The 18,217-nt window shown below is 37.7% G+C and overlaps 1 protein-coding gene across 9 annotated transcripts in view; it reads left to right on the top strand.

Annotated features, from left to right (window-relative positions):
• JAM2 (junctional adhesion molecule 2) overlaps positions 1-15,098 on the top strand; it is a 50,089-nt gene extending 34,991 nt beyond the window's left edge. The window contains exons 5-11 of one of the 9 annotated variants that reach the window (XM_019729855.2): positions 1,395-1,597; positions 4,101-4,200; positions 8,065-8,172; positions 8,300-8,325; positions 9,940-9,955; positions 12,734-12,773; positions 14,408-15,098. In XM_019729855.2, coding sequence (XP_019585414.1) covers positions 1,395-1,597; positions 4,101-4,200; positions 8,065-8,172; positions 8,300-8,325; positions 9,940-9,955; positions 12,734-12,773; positions 14,408-14,435 — 521 coding nt within the window. In that variant the 3' untranslated portion in view covers positions 14,436-15,098. Of the gene's footprint in view, positions 1-1,394; positions 1,598-4,100; positions 4,201-8,064; positions 8,173-8,200; positions 12,774-14,407 lie in introns of those variants that run through there. The other 8 variants (XR_012494151.1, XR_012494142.1, XR_012494143.1 and 5 more) reach the window with 8 other exon arrangements.
• The last annotated feature ends 3,119 nt before the right edge of the window (positions 15,099-18,217 follow it).

The following is an 18,217-nucleotide window of genomic DNA, read 5'->3' as shown; positions in this document are numbered from 1 at the left end:
TTAATATCTACCAATGGTTCTTATAAACACTATACATACTGGCTTTAGAATTAACTACAACCACCCATTTATTAGTTCACAATTCTGCAAATCAGAAGCCCAGCATGACATGGTGTGGTTCTCTGCCCAGGGTTTCACAAGGCTGAAATCAAGGTGTCCTCTGGGCTGGCTCTGGGGAAAAAATCCACTGCCAAGCTCATTCTTGTCATTGGCAGGTTTCAGTTCTTTGTCGTAGTAGAACTAAGGTCCCTGTTCCCCGTTGGCTATGAGCTGGGTGCCACGTTCAACTTCTAGTGCCAATGCATTCCTTGCCACGTGGCCCTCTCCATCGTCTGTCCATCAAAAGAATGTCTAGTCCTCTTGTGCTTTGAATCTCTCATTTTCCCTTTTGTGACCAGCCAGGGAAAACCACTTTTAAAGGGATCATTGTTTATGTCAGTCTATCTATTTAAGTTCCCTATCATAAAGACAGTGGATTTGGGGCCTTAATTACATTTCCAAAATCCCTTCAGAGTAGTACCTAGGTTAGTGTTTGGTGGAATGAGAGAAACTATATATAGCAGGGATGGGGCACTTCGGGGACCATCTTAGAATTTTGCCTACCACTTTAGAATTCTGGGTTTCCCTGGAGTTAAGTAACCTGGTAAAGTCTGGTTTACTTTACAAATCCCTGGGATCAAAATAACCCTAACTCAGGTATTCTCTAATTTGGCAAAGTCTAGGCAGAATAGGATTTTAGTTTAAGTATTGAGTCTGAAAAATATGCTCAGGTTTGACTTTTTTCCAATGTAGTTGGTAATAAAACATTAAAACCACTGGTGAGGAAAAAAGTAGAGGTTATTTATCTAAAAAGAATTGTTGTCCTATAAGCTAACATGATGCTTTATATTATAACAAAAGCACTCTCAGTGAGTGGCTTAACACAAAGAAGTTTCTTTCTTGCATAAGTAAAGTCTGAATAGTTGGGGCTGAGATCGTAATGGTGGCGCTATGTTATTGTACTTCATGAAATCATTGCAAACCCAAACTAATGTAGGTCTGATACCTTCAATACATGGCTTTCTGAAGTCACTATGGGTGTTGACACCTACTTGGTAGTGGGAGGAGGTGGGGAAGGAATGAAGGGAGAGTTATGCAGGAGGCTTTTATGCATCAGCCTGGAAATGGCATATATCACTTTTCCCCACATTCCATTGGCCAGAACCACGCATATGACTACATCTGGCAGCCCAGGAGCTGCCAAATGAGCTGTGAGCTCATGAAAAAAGGAAATGGGCCTCTTGAACAAATAGCCCGTCTCTATCACAGGTGTCTGATAAGTCAATCTTTACCTGGCTGTTAAAATCCTTGTTGAGCATATAAATAACCAGTACCATTTGACTGCCATCCCTCAGTGGCTCCAGCAGTTCCATCATGTGAAGTACCCAATTCTGCTCTGAGTGGAACTGTGGTAGAGCTGCGGTGTCAAGACAAAGAAGGAAATCCACGCCCTGAATACACGTGGTTTAAGGATGGCGTCCCTTTATTGTGGAATCCAAAACTTGGCTCTCAAAGCAGCAACAGCTCATACACAATGAATACAAAATCGGGAACTCTGGTAAGGTCATTTCAAAGATTGGCCTAATAACGGTTCTGCATTCAGAGGAAAAAAAAATACTGGAACTGAACTGAAGGCTAATAGAGGGCTGAGATCATTGCTTGTTAAATGGAAAGAGAAGGGGGTAGAAGGAAAGATGGTGGTCCATGCACAGTGAAGTGATGGAAAGGGCTGCTACAGGAGATGGGAAGGCAATAGAGAACCAGGGAGCTGAGCACGCAGAGGTCTGCACATTGACCTAAAGCCGACCAAGGCTGATTCATGATGATGAATCAGGCAGTTCACTACAGCAGCCTTCCTGGCCTGGAAAGGTACGCAGTGCAGTCTCATAGTTAGAATATCAGGGAAAGGCATAAAAACTTTCTTGGGGATGCCCAGCCCCCAGTGCCAGCCATGTGAGAATAGTGACTGTCACCAAACTATGGTAAGTTGTTTGTACCGTTAAACCCTTCCATGACTAGATCAACAATTGACTCTGTGACTTGACTGTTTACTCCAAATTTTCTGACTGTTTACCCCTTAAAATACTCTGATTGAAAAGTTTTCTAGGGATACTGATGGAAACCTATAAATAAGTTATTTAAGGTTAATGACACTTAAAAATAAAAGTATCTTTTACTTCTTTGCCTCTGGCTTTTCAAAGATCTTTGCCTCTGGCTTTTCAAAGCCTCTGGCTTTTTTAAGCTTGAAGCCTTTTTCTGTTGTGCAAGATAATATAACAGGTCAGTTTAAAAATGTCTGATGTCCATTAATACCGATTCACCACACCATTATCAAAACATCTTAAAGGCATGTTAATAATAATAATTTTAATGAATTTCAAAGGGGGTATAATGTTTCCTTTCATTTCTTCAGTCTACAAGCACACAAGAACTTTTAAAACAACTAGATCCTCTGGTAAATAACAAGGCATATTGATTAAGGTGTTAAATAATAAAGCACATCGATGGGTGCGACTACTCCCTGAGAAATGCCCGCTCCGGCCTCTCGGCATCAGCAGTCTCTGTCATTAGGTCCCAGTGAATTTACACTGAGTAATTGGGCAGAAAATCTGCTGTCACACTTTGCTATATTTACTTTTCTAATTTACGTTTTCTTGGAGCATGTGGTACAAGCCTGAAGGCAAGTCTGAAATTATATAGATTCTCCTTCCTCAGTTAGCCTCAACCTTTGAAGTATCTTGTGATGTCAAAAGGATTCACAGGGCAGAACTAGGATGGGTTATTTTCTAAGAAATGAACAACGGACAAAGGCTCCAGTGTCTATAGATGACAATGATGTCCTTTTAGTGACCCGGTATAATGTGCTGGAAGATCATTGTTGGTTTTAGTCTAGCTTATTGTTTACACATAACTTTGGCCTTGAGCTCATGGTGAGTAATTTAAAAGTAGTCTGTTTGGAGCTTTAATCCCACCATGTTGAAGTACACAGAAAGGAGAAGTATGTGGGTAGTGGGTAAAGAAGTGAGCGAGGAAAAGGAGTTAATAAATCAACACCTTGCTTATTTTTAGGAACATGTCTTGCATGAGGATCAAAGACAGTGAGGAGGTGCTCCTCAGAGGTTCTTGGCTCTCATAGATGCCGTCAGCACGGACCACTGTGGGGGTGTGACACGAGGGTATTGAAAGAATGATTCTGAGCACCCCTCTTATGCTCTGTGCTGGTCCTGGCAGGGTCCTTTAAGGTGTCAGGGCCTTCCTTTCAGTCTTCTTTTCTGTCTTCTTTCCAGTATTTTTATTTTCATCCCCATCTTCTTTCCTTTCTTCCTTCCTTCCTTCCTTCCTTCCTTCCTTCCTTCCTTCCTTCCTTCCTTCCTTCCTTCTTTCCAGAAATTCCCCCCAAGAGTTTAAAACTACTAGTAACAAGTATGAAACCTAATATATCAAAGTCTTTCCTTTCAGTTGCTTACCTTTCAGCAGGGCGTGGAAGGAGCAAAGGTTGGACTTCATGTTTTCAAAATTTTCAAAAATTTTACAACCAATAGAATTTATAATCCTATGAACTACATTGATTATGATTTTCCTCGGCACTACATTACTTCCTTGTAGTAACTCTGGCTCTTTGAGGAAGTGGTAATGTTTGCTGCTGCAGTGAACTCACTTGTGACTTAGGAAAGTAGATCAGCCCTTTTAGGCCAAGAAGGCCTTCACTTAGAAATGGCATTTTTTAGGAGAATTGGAAATATCTAAAATACTTACTACTACAATATGCTATAAACTTAAAAAAATGTCGTCTTCCTGACTATACCACTTTCACAGTATCACACACAAAAAAGACACTTCTCCATAAGTCGTTTTCTGTCAAATTAAATAGGAAACTTAGCTAGCTATTTAGTCTTTAAAGGCATGGAAGATGTTAAAATTCATAGTAAAGATATAGTTTTAAGTCATTGAAAAGGAAAGACAAACTTAATGCTAAAATTCAAGGGACATGGTTATTTTAGGAGTCTACTTTTACATTTATTGTTTAAAAAAATGCATTTCTTTTTTCCTGCCCCAAATAGCAATTTAACACTGTTTCAAAACTGGACAGTGGAGAATATTCTTGCGAAGCCCGTAATGCTGTTGGACATCGCAGGTGTCCTGGGAAACGAATGCAAGTAGGTAAGCATGAACTTTTGGGAGGAACAAATGGTTTGCAATTACAATGTGCAAGTATTTAGGGGTGGAAGGAGTAAGGGTTAGGAAAGATGAGTGATTGGAAGGATAAACTGGAGAGAATCTTTAAAACTAGCTTGACATAATGTGTTGCAAGGAGCAAATGTTGTTTCTAATCTAGCTCCCAAACAAGCCAAGAATATTTAGCATTATACTTTAAAAATTTTTGAGTTTTTCAAATAATTGTTTTGAAATGACGCTTGGCTGAACAATCTTCTTTCAAACAAAAGCCAATAGTCTTATAAATTAGTCAGGGTCAAGAACTCAGTATGGGGGTTCGAATTCCAGCTCTGCCACTTACTAGCTACACACTCTTGGGCAAATTATTTAATATCTGTGCCTCAGTCTCCCCAAAATGGAAATAGTAATATACCATCCTATAGGGTTGTTATGAGGATGAAAATAATATCTGAAAGTGTTAGAATAGCGCTGGCATGCTGTGAGCACTATGTAAGTGTTGACTATTTTATTTGTTATTAGGTTGTTGTTAATTTTCTTGATCCCCTAAAATACTATGCTTAGACTTACTGCAGAGTAGGCACTCAAAAAAGACATGTTGAATATAGTTATGGATCTAGGTTACTGTAAATGGTAGCTGCCATATATTATGTTATACAAAATAAGCTTCTTAAAATCCAATAAAATCAGTGCTCAAGAATCTTTTCAGATTATGTGAGTTCAGAGCAAACATATTATTTTCTTCATTTTATTTTTAATAATTTGGTTTAATTCTTTCTTGTGTGAAAGCGTGTGTTTTGAAAATGATTGTGTAATAGAGAGGGATGAGCTAAGATGGTACCCAATGGGGTTAATGGTCACTCAGGAGGGCTGCACCCCAAAGGAGAAGACTGAGGGCTCCCCTCAGTTCAGGAGCTTCTCCTCAGCTTTGTGGGGTCAGAAACTCATTTTTCCAGTGTGCTTAGAGGTATGCAGATACATGTGCAGTAACATATATTGTCTATGTGCAGTTAAACTCTTAGCATTTTTTTTTTTAAGAAAATATAATCTCATTAGACTTCAGGCTGTTCTTAGAATAAAATATTCAATAGTATATTCTAATTTCCACAAGTAAGTTTGAATTTCTGGTCTCTTTTAAGTTCAGAGGTACATATCCTCCACCAAATTCATTCAAGTGTTGACATTTATAGTCAAACATAAGCATTTGCTTAAATTATCAGAAACTATCTCTCTCAATGCTGCTTTGGAGTTATTGGAAAATTTCATTAGAACCCGTTTAAAAATTAACGCATTCGTCCAGTGTTTTCCTAACTTCATTCATTCACGTACCATCCTCATGGTTTTGACCATAACCTTGTACTCCCTACATTATTACTATTATTTTTTCTCTAAATGGTCATGTTTAATTATAAGGCCTAATTTAGCCTCATCTTAAGAAATAGTATCTGTGATATCATGGGTTTGACATCCTACTTACATGCATTTTTCCTAGCACACGGTAAATAAATATATAACGAATAAAATTTATGGTTTGTATTTTGCTGATAGTACTACCTTAATTTGAATATGATTTCTACATACCTACTCTTTCTGCATATAGGTTAGCTTAAAAGTTAAAATTAGTTTGTTTAATGCTCATCATTGATCCTAGGCGTTTCATGCCCTTGGTTTGGAATTTACATCTTTTGAAATACGTAAGAATTCATGAAATCTCATGTTCAGTTTTCTTTGTGAATTATCACTAATACTTGTAAGCAAAAGCAGAATCTGTTAACTGTCTTTAAGAAGTTCTTTTTGAAATATAGAAAGAAAGTAAATCATGGGTTTGTTAATTATCACAAGAAAACCCCACTCACACATAGCATTTTAGCAGTTTGGTTCCTTTCCGTTTGGTTACAATAAGGATGCCTTCTTTTTTATGATGGCTTTTCTTTTCTTCTAAAGAAAGAATGCAAAATGTTTTCATACGTGTTGCTACATCTTTCTCTTGAGCGAGGTGTAAGATGGTTATGTGACTTTGTCAATATCTCACAGTATATGGCAAATGGGATGAAACAACTTACCTTTAACTTACAGGTCTTCTAGCTTCCATTTCATTGAATAAAATAAAATTTATGTCATGACTTAGCACTTACAGGGCAAGACAGTTTTTTGTGTGTTTTTTTCTGTCAGAAGTTGCCTCTAGGTTGAATCCTTCATAGATGTCACATTCATTGACAAAATACAGTACAGTTTTTTTGTCATATAATAGCTCTTGGGTTGAACCATTCATAAATGTCAAATTCACTGACTACTAGAAATAAAATAGCAAGCACGGTTCGGTTCTCAGGAGTTTCATTTAGTTACTAATTTAATTTGCCTTAGATTGTGATTATTGTGGATTTTTTCCCTCTATGCTATTTTTTATCCAAGTAAATAAAAAGCTGATCTCATTGACCGACCAATGCTCAAGCAATTATGAACTGAGTTTATACTAAGCAACAGTTACTGTCTTCTACTCTGGTCAAATTACTAAGCCTTTCAAAAGATTTGTCATGGTTCCTTAAAAAAAAAAATCAGTTAATATTTCAGTGGTATCTGAGAAAATTAATAACACACTTGAATTAGGGAAAAATTTGCAGACCAGACATGTTTATGAAAAGCAGACTCACTTAAATAACATTTCTAAAAATAAATATTTCCCAAAATATGCAGTGCTTTAAAATATCTAAAATTACTGTTGAGAAAAATAATACCTAATATTTTCTCATTATTTAGTAAGATGCTAATTAATACTTACTTTAAAAATGGAGACCCCCCTTGAAGAACTGCTCTTTTAAAAAGCACTAACGTACACGTTAATCAATACATAGGAAGCATCTAAATGATGGAAGAGTGTGGCTCATGAAATCCTTGTGGAGAAGATTGAGAACTGTGATTCAAATTAAATATTTACATGGATTCACACATAGTGGGATCTCACACCCAGAGCATGGTAATAAATTGCATTGTATGAAGGGAGGTCATATATACAATGGCCTGTTACATAGTTCTTTCCCTAATAAAGTCACGTTCATCATTTTATTAGTGACTTGAATGAGAGTATTTTTGATGCAGTTCCCAACGGCAGAACTATTAACCTTGGAAGATTAATAATCTAATTCTTGGGCAACAATCTGTATCTGAAAAAAAACTTCACAAGTTGGTAACATAGTGATTTCAAACTTGGGCCCAAAAAATCCATTTGTATGAGCTTAGAGACTATTTAATAGCAACAGGAAAAAGCTTGGGGTAATTTAATTCACTTAAAATTCAATGGAATGACAGTTTAATGACATATACATAGTGGCATATATGTACACCCACACACAAGGCTATATAAATTCAAGAAGGAAGATCTTTCTGACAGCTTTATAGAACAGTGGCATGGGTTTTCTTTGGGGCTGAATGAGTTTCCATGATTTGTGAAATTGACACAGATGATCATATAGAAGAATTTTAAATAAAATTTTTGAGGGGTAGTAGTGGAATACTTGAACTCACTGAATTTCAAAGATCTCTTCCTATCTGATATTCAACCCAATGAATAATTACATCTCCAAATGAATGCAAGAGAATACCATACATTTTATTTCTGGACCATACGACTTTTTAAAATTTAAGAGTCTTGCAAAACTTAGTTCTGTTAACATTTTCAATAAATTGTGACCCATGTTCTGGAAGTGAGTTAGCTGAACAGGCTTCAAAAGCATGAAACTATCCATGTTTATTGTATAGCTGCAAATGGGAGCTTTGTTGAACTTTTCCTGTTTAATGGCTACATCTGTCCATCTATTTGACATGAATTCATGCATAGTGTATTTTGCATTCTAGATGATCGCAATGTAAGTGGCATCATAACAGCTGTAGTAATTGTGGCCTTAGTCATTTCCATTTGTGGCTTTGGTGTGTGCTATGCTCAGAGGAAAGGCTACTTTTCAAGTAAGTGACTTTTACCTTTCGTTGCTAGACAATTTCCTGTGGATACAGAGTTTTCTTAGTGAGATACCATTTCTCGTAAGAAGTTCTAACAAACTCTGGAGAATATTTTTCATTGCTTTTTCTGCAGTAGAAAATATCCAAGATGACATGCAGGTGAGTCATGGAGCGAACGGGGAGGAAAAGCAGAGCTTCCTCAGCCCAGTATTCCAGGAGACACCACAGAATATGCAAGAGGAACCCTGGAGTGGCATAGAGCAGTGATACTGAGACAGTCAATATAGATGGATATTTATCGTACATGTACATGTACTTAAGATCCTTTTAATTTAGGAATTGTATATCTCAACTGGTAAACTGATTTCTAGTTTTATGATAAAAATTTTATTGAAATAAATCTATGAAATGTTTTATCAGTATAGAACAGTTGAATATTAAATGTCAAATTTATCACAACTGTATTTAAAAAAGAATTGTTCAATAAAAACTAGATACCTATTATATTAGAGTTCCTTCTGAAGAAGGTTTTTAGATCTTTAGATTCAGACCTCTTATCACTCTAAATCCCCATTTGCAACAGGTTTGATGTAAATGAGTGAGATTGAAAAATAATCTGTTTTATTGTCTTAATGCATGTCTTTTCTCCCAGTCTTTAAAATTATCTGAGAGTTCAAAAGCTGCAGAACTCCATCAACTCTATTGGGAATAATGTATGAAGCAGAATTTGTTAATGGGATAATAAATTTATGACACGAACAAGTTTTAGACCCACTGTTTTTACAGTGAACATTGATTTTGCAATTTAGGTTTAAAATTTTTTTATACCAAAATAAAACTTAAATTTAAAAGGGGTTTCTAAAATACCTATAATTAGGTATTAAGTGTCATAAAATGTTTCCGTGAACACAGTTTCAAGGATATTCCCTATAATTAAGAAAATGGCTCTGTGAATTAATAATAGTTGTTCTTTTGTATGGCGCTCCAATCTAGTCCAGGGTAATTTTATGAATGAAACCAGTTGAGTCCCCCTGCTGGTCACAAGTGGAAGTACCAGACAGATAAGATGGCTCACTCAAAATTCTTGTCATCTGTGTCTTTATTTGCAAAGAATATCTGAGTATTTTTATTGAAGATGCGGTAAACAAATTTTCCTTAAAATGCTGAGTTAAAGATATGACTTGGGTATTAGTAGTTCATTAGCTAAGAATGTTATTCCCTTGTTTACCTGACAGAAAATCTATCCAAGAGAACCATTTTCTTCAACTTCAATTTTGAACAGGGGTTGTCAAAGTACAACCTGTGGACCAAATCCAGTCTGCCACATGTTTTTTATGGCCCATGAGTTAAGAATCATTTTTACAGATGAGCATTTGCAATCTATCTGATAACAGGGAATACAAACTTTGAACCCCAATGAACAGAAATGTTATCCCGCAAATAATAATTCCATTCTAATTAGTAGACCTGTACTTTGATGATTGGTATATTTTGAATTTTATCAATAAACATTTTGGAAGTTTGTTTTCTCTCTTATTACATGATAACCTACATAGTATCCTCAATTTTATCTCATGGCCCCAAAGCCTGAAATATTTGCAATCTGGCCCTTTACAGAAAAAAATATGCCAATGCTTGATTTAGAAGGTACAAATGCCAGCAAGTGAGAACCAAGTTTGAGAAAAAAAAAAATTAAGCTTAAACTCAGTTTTATATGAACCTGTCATACCATATGAACTCTTGTATTAATGATATATACTTATTCTTTTGTAGAAGAAGCCTCCTTCCAGTAAGTATGCTTTCTTAAAATGCATGCCTTTATCCCCTAGCAAAAAATTTTCTGTTACTCATCTGTTTAAAGTCCAAAGTGGGAAGTTGAGTTATTTGTGAAGGCTTTTAATCTATGGGAGATGACTCAAATTCATCAAGAAGTACATCCCACCTCATGCCTGCCTACTTGTCAATGCTGTTTAATTACCTGGAGAACAAATACAGCATTAATTTGACTTCGTAGGCATTTCCATAGTACCACTTTAAAAAACATATTTGCTGTAATTTGCTAAATTGAAAATTTTCAAATAAAATTTTACCTAACAGTCATTTTTCCATTTAATGAAACACCGATTCTGTGCCCAACACTGTCCTAGGGACTGGCGATACAGCAGTGAACAAAACCGGTCAAAAACCCTTCTGCTTTATGGAGCTTACCTTCTAGTAGAGAAAGACGGGAAGGTAAACAAATGTGTAAACTCCACAGTACGTCAGATTACGAGAAGTATCATGGAGAAAAAGAAAGCAGGTTAGAGAAGAGAGAATGCATGGGGGAGGAGTGGAGATTGCCCTTGTACGTGGGGTGTCCAGGATGCCTCGTTAATGAGGTGATGTTTGAGAAGGAGCCGAAGGAGCAAGTCATGTAGATATCCGCAAGAAGAGTGTGCAAGCCCAGGGGAGAGAACAAATGGAAAGACCTCGAGGCCAGGCATGTCTGGAGTATCTGAGGAATACCAAGGGGACCAGTGTGACTGAAACAGAGTGACAACAATGAAAGAGAAGACAAGTGCCCAGAACCAGTAGGGGCCAGATTATACGGAGCCCCTTCTAGGCAGGTGTAAGGAGTTTGGCTTTGGTTCTGAGTAAGATGGGAAGTCATTGGAGGGCTTTGAGCCGAGGAGTAGCCTCATCTTACTTAATTCTAGAAGCTCACACTGGCTGCTTTGTTGAGAATAAACTATAAGGTGACAAAGAGTAGAGAAAGCAGGGTGACCAGTTAGGAGACTAGTCAGTAATCTAAGATGAGGAAAACAGCAGCTGGTTCCAAAGCGGTGCTTTGGAGATGTTGAGAAATGATAGGATTCTGGATATGTTTTTAACAACATGCTGATTGATTGAATGTGGGTTTTGAGAAAAAGAGAAATCAAGGATCGCTACAAAGCTGTGAGAAGGATGGAGTTACCTTTTTGTAAGTGTACAAGATTTGAGGAGAAGCAGGTTTGAGAGTGGTGATGGGGTAGGTGGGGGAGCTCTGGAGTGTTTTGGAATTTTCATATCTGAGTCGCCTATTACACTTCCAAGTATATAGAGATAATCAGTAAGCGACTGAATACATGAATCTGGGGTTCAGGGAAACATCGTAAGTAGAGTTAGAATTTAGGAGTCATTGATGAATGGGATCACCAAAGTCCCCAGGTTATGCACACTTGACTTGTGTCTGTCCTTGTATGTACGGAATTGGCACAGCAACTTTGAGTCTGTGGGCATTCCCTTCTACTCTCAGCTGCCGTGGCTTCAGATACTTTCTCATCTCCCAAGTCCTTTGAAAACTTAGCTGCCATTGGTTTCCTGTTCCCAGACTTGCTGCTCAGTGCTGATCTGGGATCCTCCTAATAGTTCAGCACAAGCCTAGGATGAGGTTCAAGTTCTCAGGACTAGCAGTAACCAAGGGGGTGAGTTCAGAAGAGCAGAGTAGCCTGAGAGTTAGCCCCACCCGCTTCCTGACCGAGGCAACTGTGAGGATTTCCACCTTTATTAAGCTGGAAAGTAAGTGGAGGGTTTTGAGCACAGAAGAGGAATCCTCTCATCTATGGGAAAAGGCTGGCATGGCTGTGGTGAGGGAGGTTATTCTTCCCTTCGTTCACAGTGTCTGCTATGAACCCAGGCAGCAATCTGGGAGGCAGTATCTTTATTCCTACGTACGTCTCCCCTTTGTCAAATCCATGGCTCTCAAAATGTGTCAGACAATGAACTGGATGTTATATTAGTTTGTCAGGCTGCCATCACAAAGTGCCGTAGACCAGGTGGCTTAAAAAACAGAAGTTTGTTTTCTCACAGTTCTGGGGGCTAGAAGGCCAGGATCAAGCTGTCGGCAGAATTGGTGCCTTTTGAGGGTTCCGTCTGGGCCTCTCTCCTTGGCTGACAGGTGGTCTTCTCCTTGTTTTCATCTCTTCTTCCCTCTGTCCGTGATTATGTGTAAATTTCTTCTGACTCGTATAAGGACACCAGTCATATTGGATTAGAACCCATCCTAATTTCCTCATTTTAATTTAATCACCTCTTTAAAGACCCTATCTCCAAATACGGTCATATTCTGAGGTACTGGGTGTTGGGACTTCAACATTTGAATTTGGCGGGGCGGGAAGGACATAATTCAGCCCGTAACAGATGATTGGAACCTTAGTCACCACATAGAACTTTTTTCCCATGGAAAAAGTGAAATTTGAGATTATAATCTCAAGCTTTCAAAATGTTAAATGTTACTAAATTGATAAAAGTTCATAAATCTGTTTTGCATATTCCACAAAAATCTTTAGTGGACAATCAGATACCCTAGGCTACAATTAGATACCAGGACTTCACACACACTGATTATTTTGTTGCATGGCTTTCTCTGTGAACATTGTCTATAAGAAATTCAGTTAGGATTGCTGGCTTTTTTTGTACCTGGCTGAGATAAATGTTCATCTTCCTGCTGAGAAAAATCTATGGAGGTAACATTGACTAAAAGAAGATATGTATTTCAGAATTGGAAGTGATAATGTAGTAAATATTTTCTTTTATATTCCACAAACAGGAAGAGTAGTTCTGCATCTAAAGACACTACGAGTGAAAATGTGAGTATTTTTAAAGCATATTTATAGAACGGATGTGTCTAGGGCATAGGGCAAGGAAATGCAGTAATTGTGTGGAATTGATGGATTTTCACTTTCAATATACTTTGTACTAGTGTCTACCGCTGGTCTTTAGAAGGAGCTAATAAATGTTAGCTTCCATCCACTGTCTGGGATGGCATGATGAAGAAAGGAGGCTTTACCACACCATTATTTTTTCTCATGGTGTTTTCTAATATTAGTCAGCCTCTTAGTGTCGTTGGGTCTGGCATTATCAGCTCCAGCTTACAGACACGAACATTAAGACACAAATTCTTTCAAAGGATTCCAGTGGCCAAGCTGAGAGCCAGATACCTTGACTTTGCCAGCTTGACCAAGCAGATTGCTTTTGCAGATCTGTGGTTCCAGGACCTTCCTTTGGTTATTCAGAGCACTTAGAAATTTTCAGGATGTGGAATACCCTCTATTGCCGAAGGAGCATCTCAGAAATCCTTGAACAGATGCAGCTATTATCTCTCTCAGATGGTTAAGGGAATATAATTTAGACCTTTGGATCCTGGTGTGCTTTTGCGTTCATAAACACGACAGTGAAGCAGTAAACACCATCATTGCTCAGGTTATGTGCTCTTTGGATGAATATTCAACCTTGTAGATTGTTTTTCTGGACTGTAGTGTGTGGAGATGGTGAGGTGTCCCATGTTTTTAGAAGCCTAAGCCCTTTTTCATGAAATGGAGCACTGGTTCTCTGAATTCCTTACGGCTTTATGGCAGGAATTCTCACAGATTTCCTTTTTTTACTAGAGTGGGGTGGGGGCATGGACATCAGTATTTTAAACACTTAAGTGATTCCTATGGACACTAATAGTGAAGACCCATGTACTGCTCCATAGCACTTTTTCTGTTAAATCTCTTTTTAATTATCTACTCCAGAATCTGTCACAGAAGTCACTTTATTTTGTAGTTTACTACACTGAAAGCATATTATTCTCTAATCAGCAGGCAAGCAATATGTAACTCCATATTTGTTCCTACAACTTGTGGAAAATATTCCTTGAATGAAATAAAATAATCTCATCCCATCAAACAGGAAGAGATACTTTGTGGCCGAGGTGGAAGAAAAAAAGCCTTTTACTTTTTGTCCCCCTCTCAGTTGCTCTCATCAGCTGAGAGCTAGAGTCTCCAATTCTAGTTTTGCCCTAGAACAGGGTTTTTCAACCTAGACACTATTGACATTTTCTTATATTTCTCATATAAGAAATGACTATTTATCATTCTTATATAATGAATTCTTATAATTTCATGTAATTCTTCATTGTGGGGGGCTGTCCTGAGCACCAGAGAACGCTTACCAGCACCCCTGACCTCTACCCACTAAAGGCCAGTAGCATACTCCTCCTGGCAGACAAAACTCTCCTGCTCTAATTCCCACTCCTATTTTCTTACTCTTTAGGCAAAGTTTCAAAGACTGTCGCTCCTAGTATAATTACTTAATTCCCCATAACACAGATTTAATTAAATATATGTTGGTTTGTACTTGTAAGATTCTTATAGGGGATGTAGCTTTATACTCACAGGATTTATAATATTTCTTTAATTATGAATTAATATTTAAACTTGATATTTCTTTCTTTTCCTAGGATTTCAAGCACACAAAATCCTTTGTAATTTAAAAGAATTCCACCTTTGAGATATACCAAAACTACAGTGGTTATACAAGTTATTAAAAGAAAAAAAAACTGCTTTGTCTTACATTTGCAAAGAGGTACATGGAGAGATAAAATTGGTATTTCATCATACTTTTTATGACCACTCAATCACTTGAAGTTGTTAAACAAATTGTCTGTCAGCACCTAAAATACAGTCTGGCTTCTTGTGTCTGGGCTAAGTTAAAAGAAACAAAATACTCTGTAATATTCTGAGGTTTGTGCAATGTTAAATGTCCTAACTTCTAGAGAAAGTTACTGCGATGTCATATATTGATTGTGAAATTAATCCACCTAGCATGCAAATATAAACTGCATGCAACCTCTGTGCAAAAGTCTGGTTTAGAAGGTTCAGAAAATACTCTGACAGACGCAAAAGGAACCTCTGGTCTCATTTCCACCTAAATCCTCTTTTCTCCCCTAATATAATCCTTCTTCTGCTGCTCATTTATCACTGACATCCACAGAAGGGATGTGGCGGGAGTGGGTCTTACACCCAAGGATTTGCACTTTGTTTACCTTCATTTCTGAGAACCAAAAGCAACATGGAGAGAAATACCTAACGACCAGAGCTGACTCACCTGGTGTGTGCCATTGATTTCTTCATTAAACATAATTTTGAGAGAAACCCAAGTGTCTTATTTCACCCCCATAGCTGCTTGTTGCTATTTCCTTACCCTAAGAACCCTCTGAAGAGGATCAGTGACCTTGACATTGGAATTTGACAGTGGAATTTGACATTGGAGCCTACCCACAGAACCCTGCAGAGACCTTCCCTTCAGCATGGTAACTTCACATCTCTGTATAGGCCAAGTCCCCTGCTCTTATTTACGGTCAGTGGACTCCCAATCTGGCTTATCACAAAGCCAGGGGCACGGAGGGAAGAAGTGGTTGTGTGACAGGTAAAATGAGTTGAGTTCACGGTGGCTCCCTGCACTTGGCGACCCTCTTGCTCCATAGAGGGTACAGGAGAAATAGTGGCTGAAATGGAAAATGGATCTAATCATCTGGTTTCTCAGCGGATTCCCAGGCCTCCAGCTAGGGTTATAAAGTGTCAATTCCAACGATCCATTTAATAGTGAGAGCAGCCAGACCATGTTAAAGGCATTATTATTTATAACTTATTTTGATTATTCATATTAAACACAAAATATGGCGAGGGCATTTCCAGTTCTGGGCAAATTGGATGAAAAGGTCACTTGCTACCTTTGAAAACTTTGAACATGGTTAAGCTGATTTTCAAGGAGTCCATTCTTTTTGCCCAACAGGCAAAGCAAATCCTCAGGATTCACTGGACAAACAAACGCATTAAGCACTCACCAAGTATCTTGCATGCACCTGGACACTGGGTCACTGGGAAGACACCTGTTGTCAGACTGTCCCCTCATGCTTGTCTGTTGCATTCAATACTTCTCACCAATCCCCTTCAAACATTTTCCATAAAGGGCCAGATAGCAGGTATTTTAAGCCACACAGGCAATATGGCCCATTATAACTACTCAATTCTACCACTGTAGCACAAAAGCAGCCATGGACAATAAAGAAATGGTCATGTTTGTGTTCCAATAAAACTTTATTTATAAAAACAGTAAGCAGACAGAATTTGGCCCACAGTTTCCCAACCCCTGGTGGTGAAACATGAAAAAATACCAATCTATAAGCTTTTGTAAGATATTAGGCTAAATGTTGCCCATGCTTTGACTTGCTTTGGTTTGAGGAATGCTTTCCTCTTGCATTGCCAAGTGCCAAGGGGATATGTGAGTCTCAAAGATAACTTTTCAGGCATACCTACTAGCACACAAGACCAACTTCAATTTAAATGACAAATCCATTTTGTGGGGAAAAAATATGTAGTGCCTTAGCTTTACTAATAGATGAAAGCTTCTTAGCCATACAGGCCAGAGGATTCACCATATACAGTGTTAACATCTAACACTTCATGTCAAATAATAGTAAACGTTATCTTAAAATACTGTATACAGCTAAATAAAAATTGCTGTGTGAAGAATGTTTTCACTCACACAAAGGGTATAGTACTGAGCACTCATTTTCCAATTATTAAAAGTATATCTGCCTGTGCCTGGGCTTGTGTTTCCAATTGCTTTTATTTGAGGGACTTGAACAGTAACAATTGGTAAAATCCCATTATAATTCTTAGAACATTTTGATTTTATTTTCCTACAGTGAAATTGTTGTATAAGGAATAGGGCTTTAGAATCTTTAATAGAAAGTTTTGTTTTAAAATTATTGTTGCTGTTATAAACTAGGTTTATTTTTAGTTGGGGGTTTAACCTAAATCTGGAACGATTGGTTGTTTTTCAATACAGCTTTGTAAAAAACTTCATCTCACATATGGTTTTATTAAAGTTTACAATAAAAATAGCTGAACTTTGTTACACTTTTTAGCCCCATTTAACAGTGCAGGGGAAGAGTCATCCACCAATTGTTAATAAAACCCAGGAAACTACACCCTCTTACCATCTGTAGCTACAAGGCTAGTTCTTTAGCTGCCTGAGATTAACATCTCATCTCTCAGTCTGGATGCCTGCCAACCTCTCAAATGAGTGTAAAAAAATAAAAGAAAAAAAAATTCTGAAAATAAAAAGCCACAACTATTTATTGACCACTTTATGTATGTTACAGGTAGGGGTAGATGGAGGAGAGGGTCATAAAATCTCATTCATCTCAACAATATTATAAAGTGGGCAGTGTGGCGATTTTACAGCTGAAGAAACAGACTGAGGATCAGTGATTGCCAAGTTCACAGAGCTAAGTGAAGAATCAGGGTCTAATGCCCCAGGTCCATCTGATAACAGGGTATTTCCCACTAGATGTTTTGTCTCTGTGCTCCACTTTCCTTCTAGTAAATTCTCATTCTGTGGTACCACACCTTCCCTTCATCCTTAGTCATCTCTGGCCCATCTACCTCTTCCTAGTCTGTCTTCCCTTTCTCCCCTACCTAGTCTAACAGCCATGATGGGCCATTTCAGTCTCATCCACTCTCCCCTCACCACAGATGCCCAACTCGAATCTTTTTGAATACTGAAGCTAACATGATGAATACATTTAAATTATATCACTACCACTACCACCCTTCCTATCTCTAAATCTCCCCATCTTTAACCTCTCATTTATTCTTTGGCTCCATCATTCATTAACACATTTGATGATTGTCACAACTTTTTATCTCAGGTATTTGTTACTATCTCTCCTTTTTTCTGGGAACTTCCTCCCTAAAGTACCCTCTTAGTCACTATTTCAATCTCTTCTGTTCTAAAGGCTTCTTTGCCCTCTCATCTCTCCCTTCGCCCACCCCATGAATCAGTTACTGCCAGATTACCCTCTAAAACAATGTCAAGTCCTCTTTTCTCCCTTCCCCTTGCTAAAAAACCTTTCACTCTTTTCTTTACATAGTCTTATTACTGAAGTCTAAACTCTTTAGCCTGGAATTCAAGGCCTCCCAATCAGTATCTAATAAATGCTGAGTTATTTCTTTAAAATCAAAAGAGCACTTGTCAAAGGGCAATTTAAAAAGTATTGATAAAATTTCTCCATCGATTTAGTTGGAATATTAATATTGTATTCTGGTTACTACAATCCCGTTCATTTATTATGCAGTTAGACAAATTATTGCTCCACGAATTAAGGCTAGACAGAAATTATTCTTCTTATTCAACTCCTTTTAGTTATTAGGTGTTTACATCCACATAGTTCTTAAAAAGATCTTAAAATATTTTCCAAATT

This window comes from Rhinolophus sinicus, linkage group LG01, assembly GCF_036562045.2.
Source record: "Rhinolophus sinicus isolate RSC01 linkage group LG01, ASM3656204v1, whole genome shotgun sequence".
Classification (NCBI taxonomy): Eukaryota; Metazoa; Chordata; class Mammalia; order Chiroptera; family Rhinolophidae; genus Rhinolophus; species Rhinolophus sinicus.
This window is presented reverse-complemented; position numbering and strand designations above follow the sequence as displayed.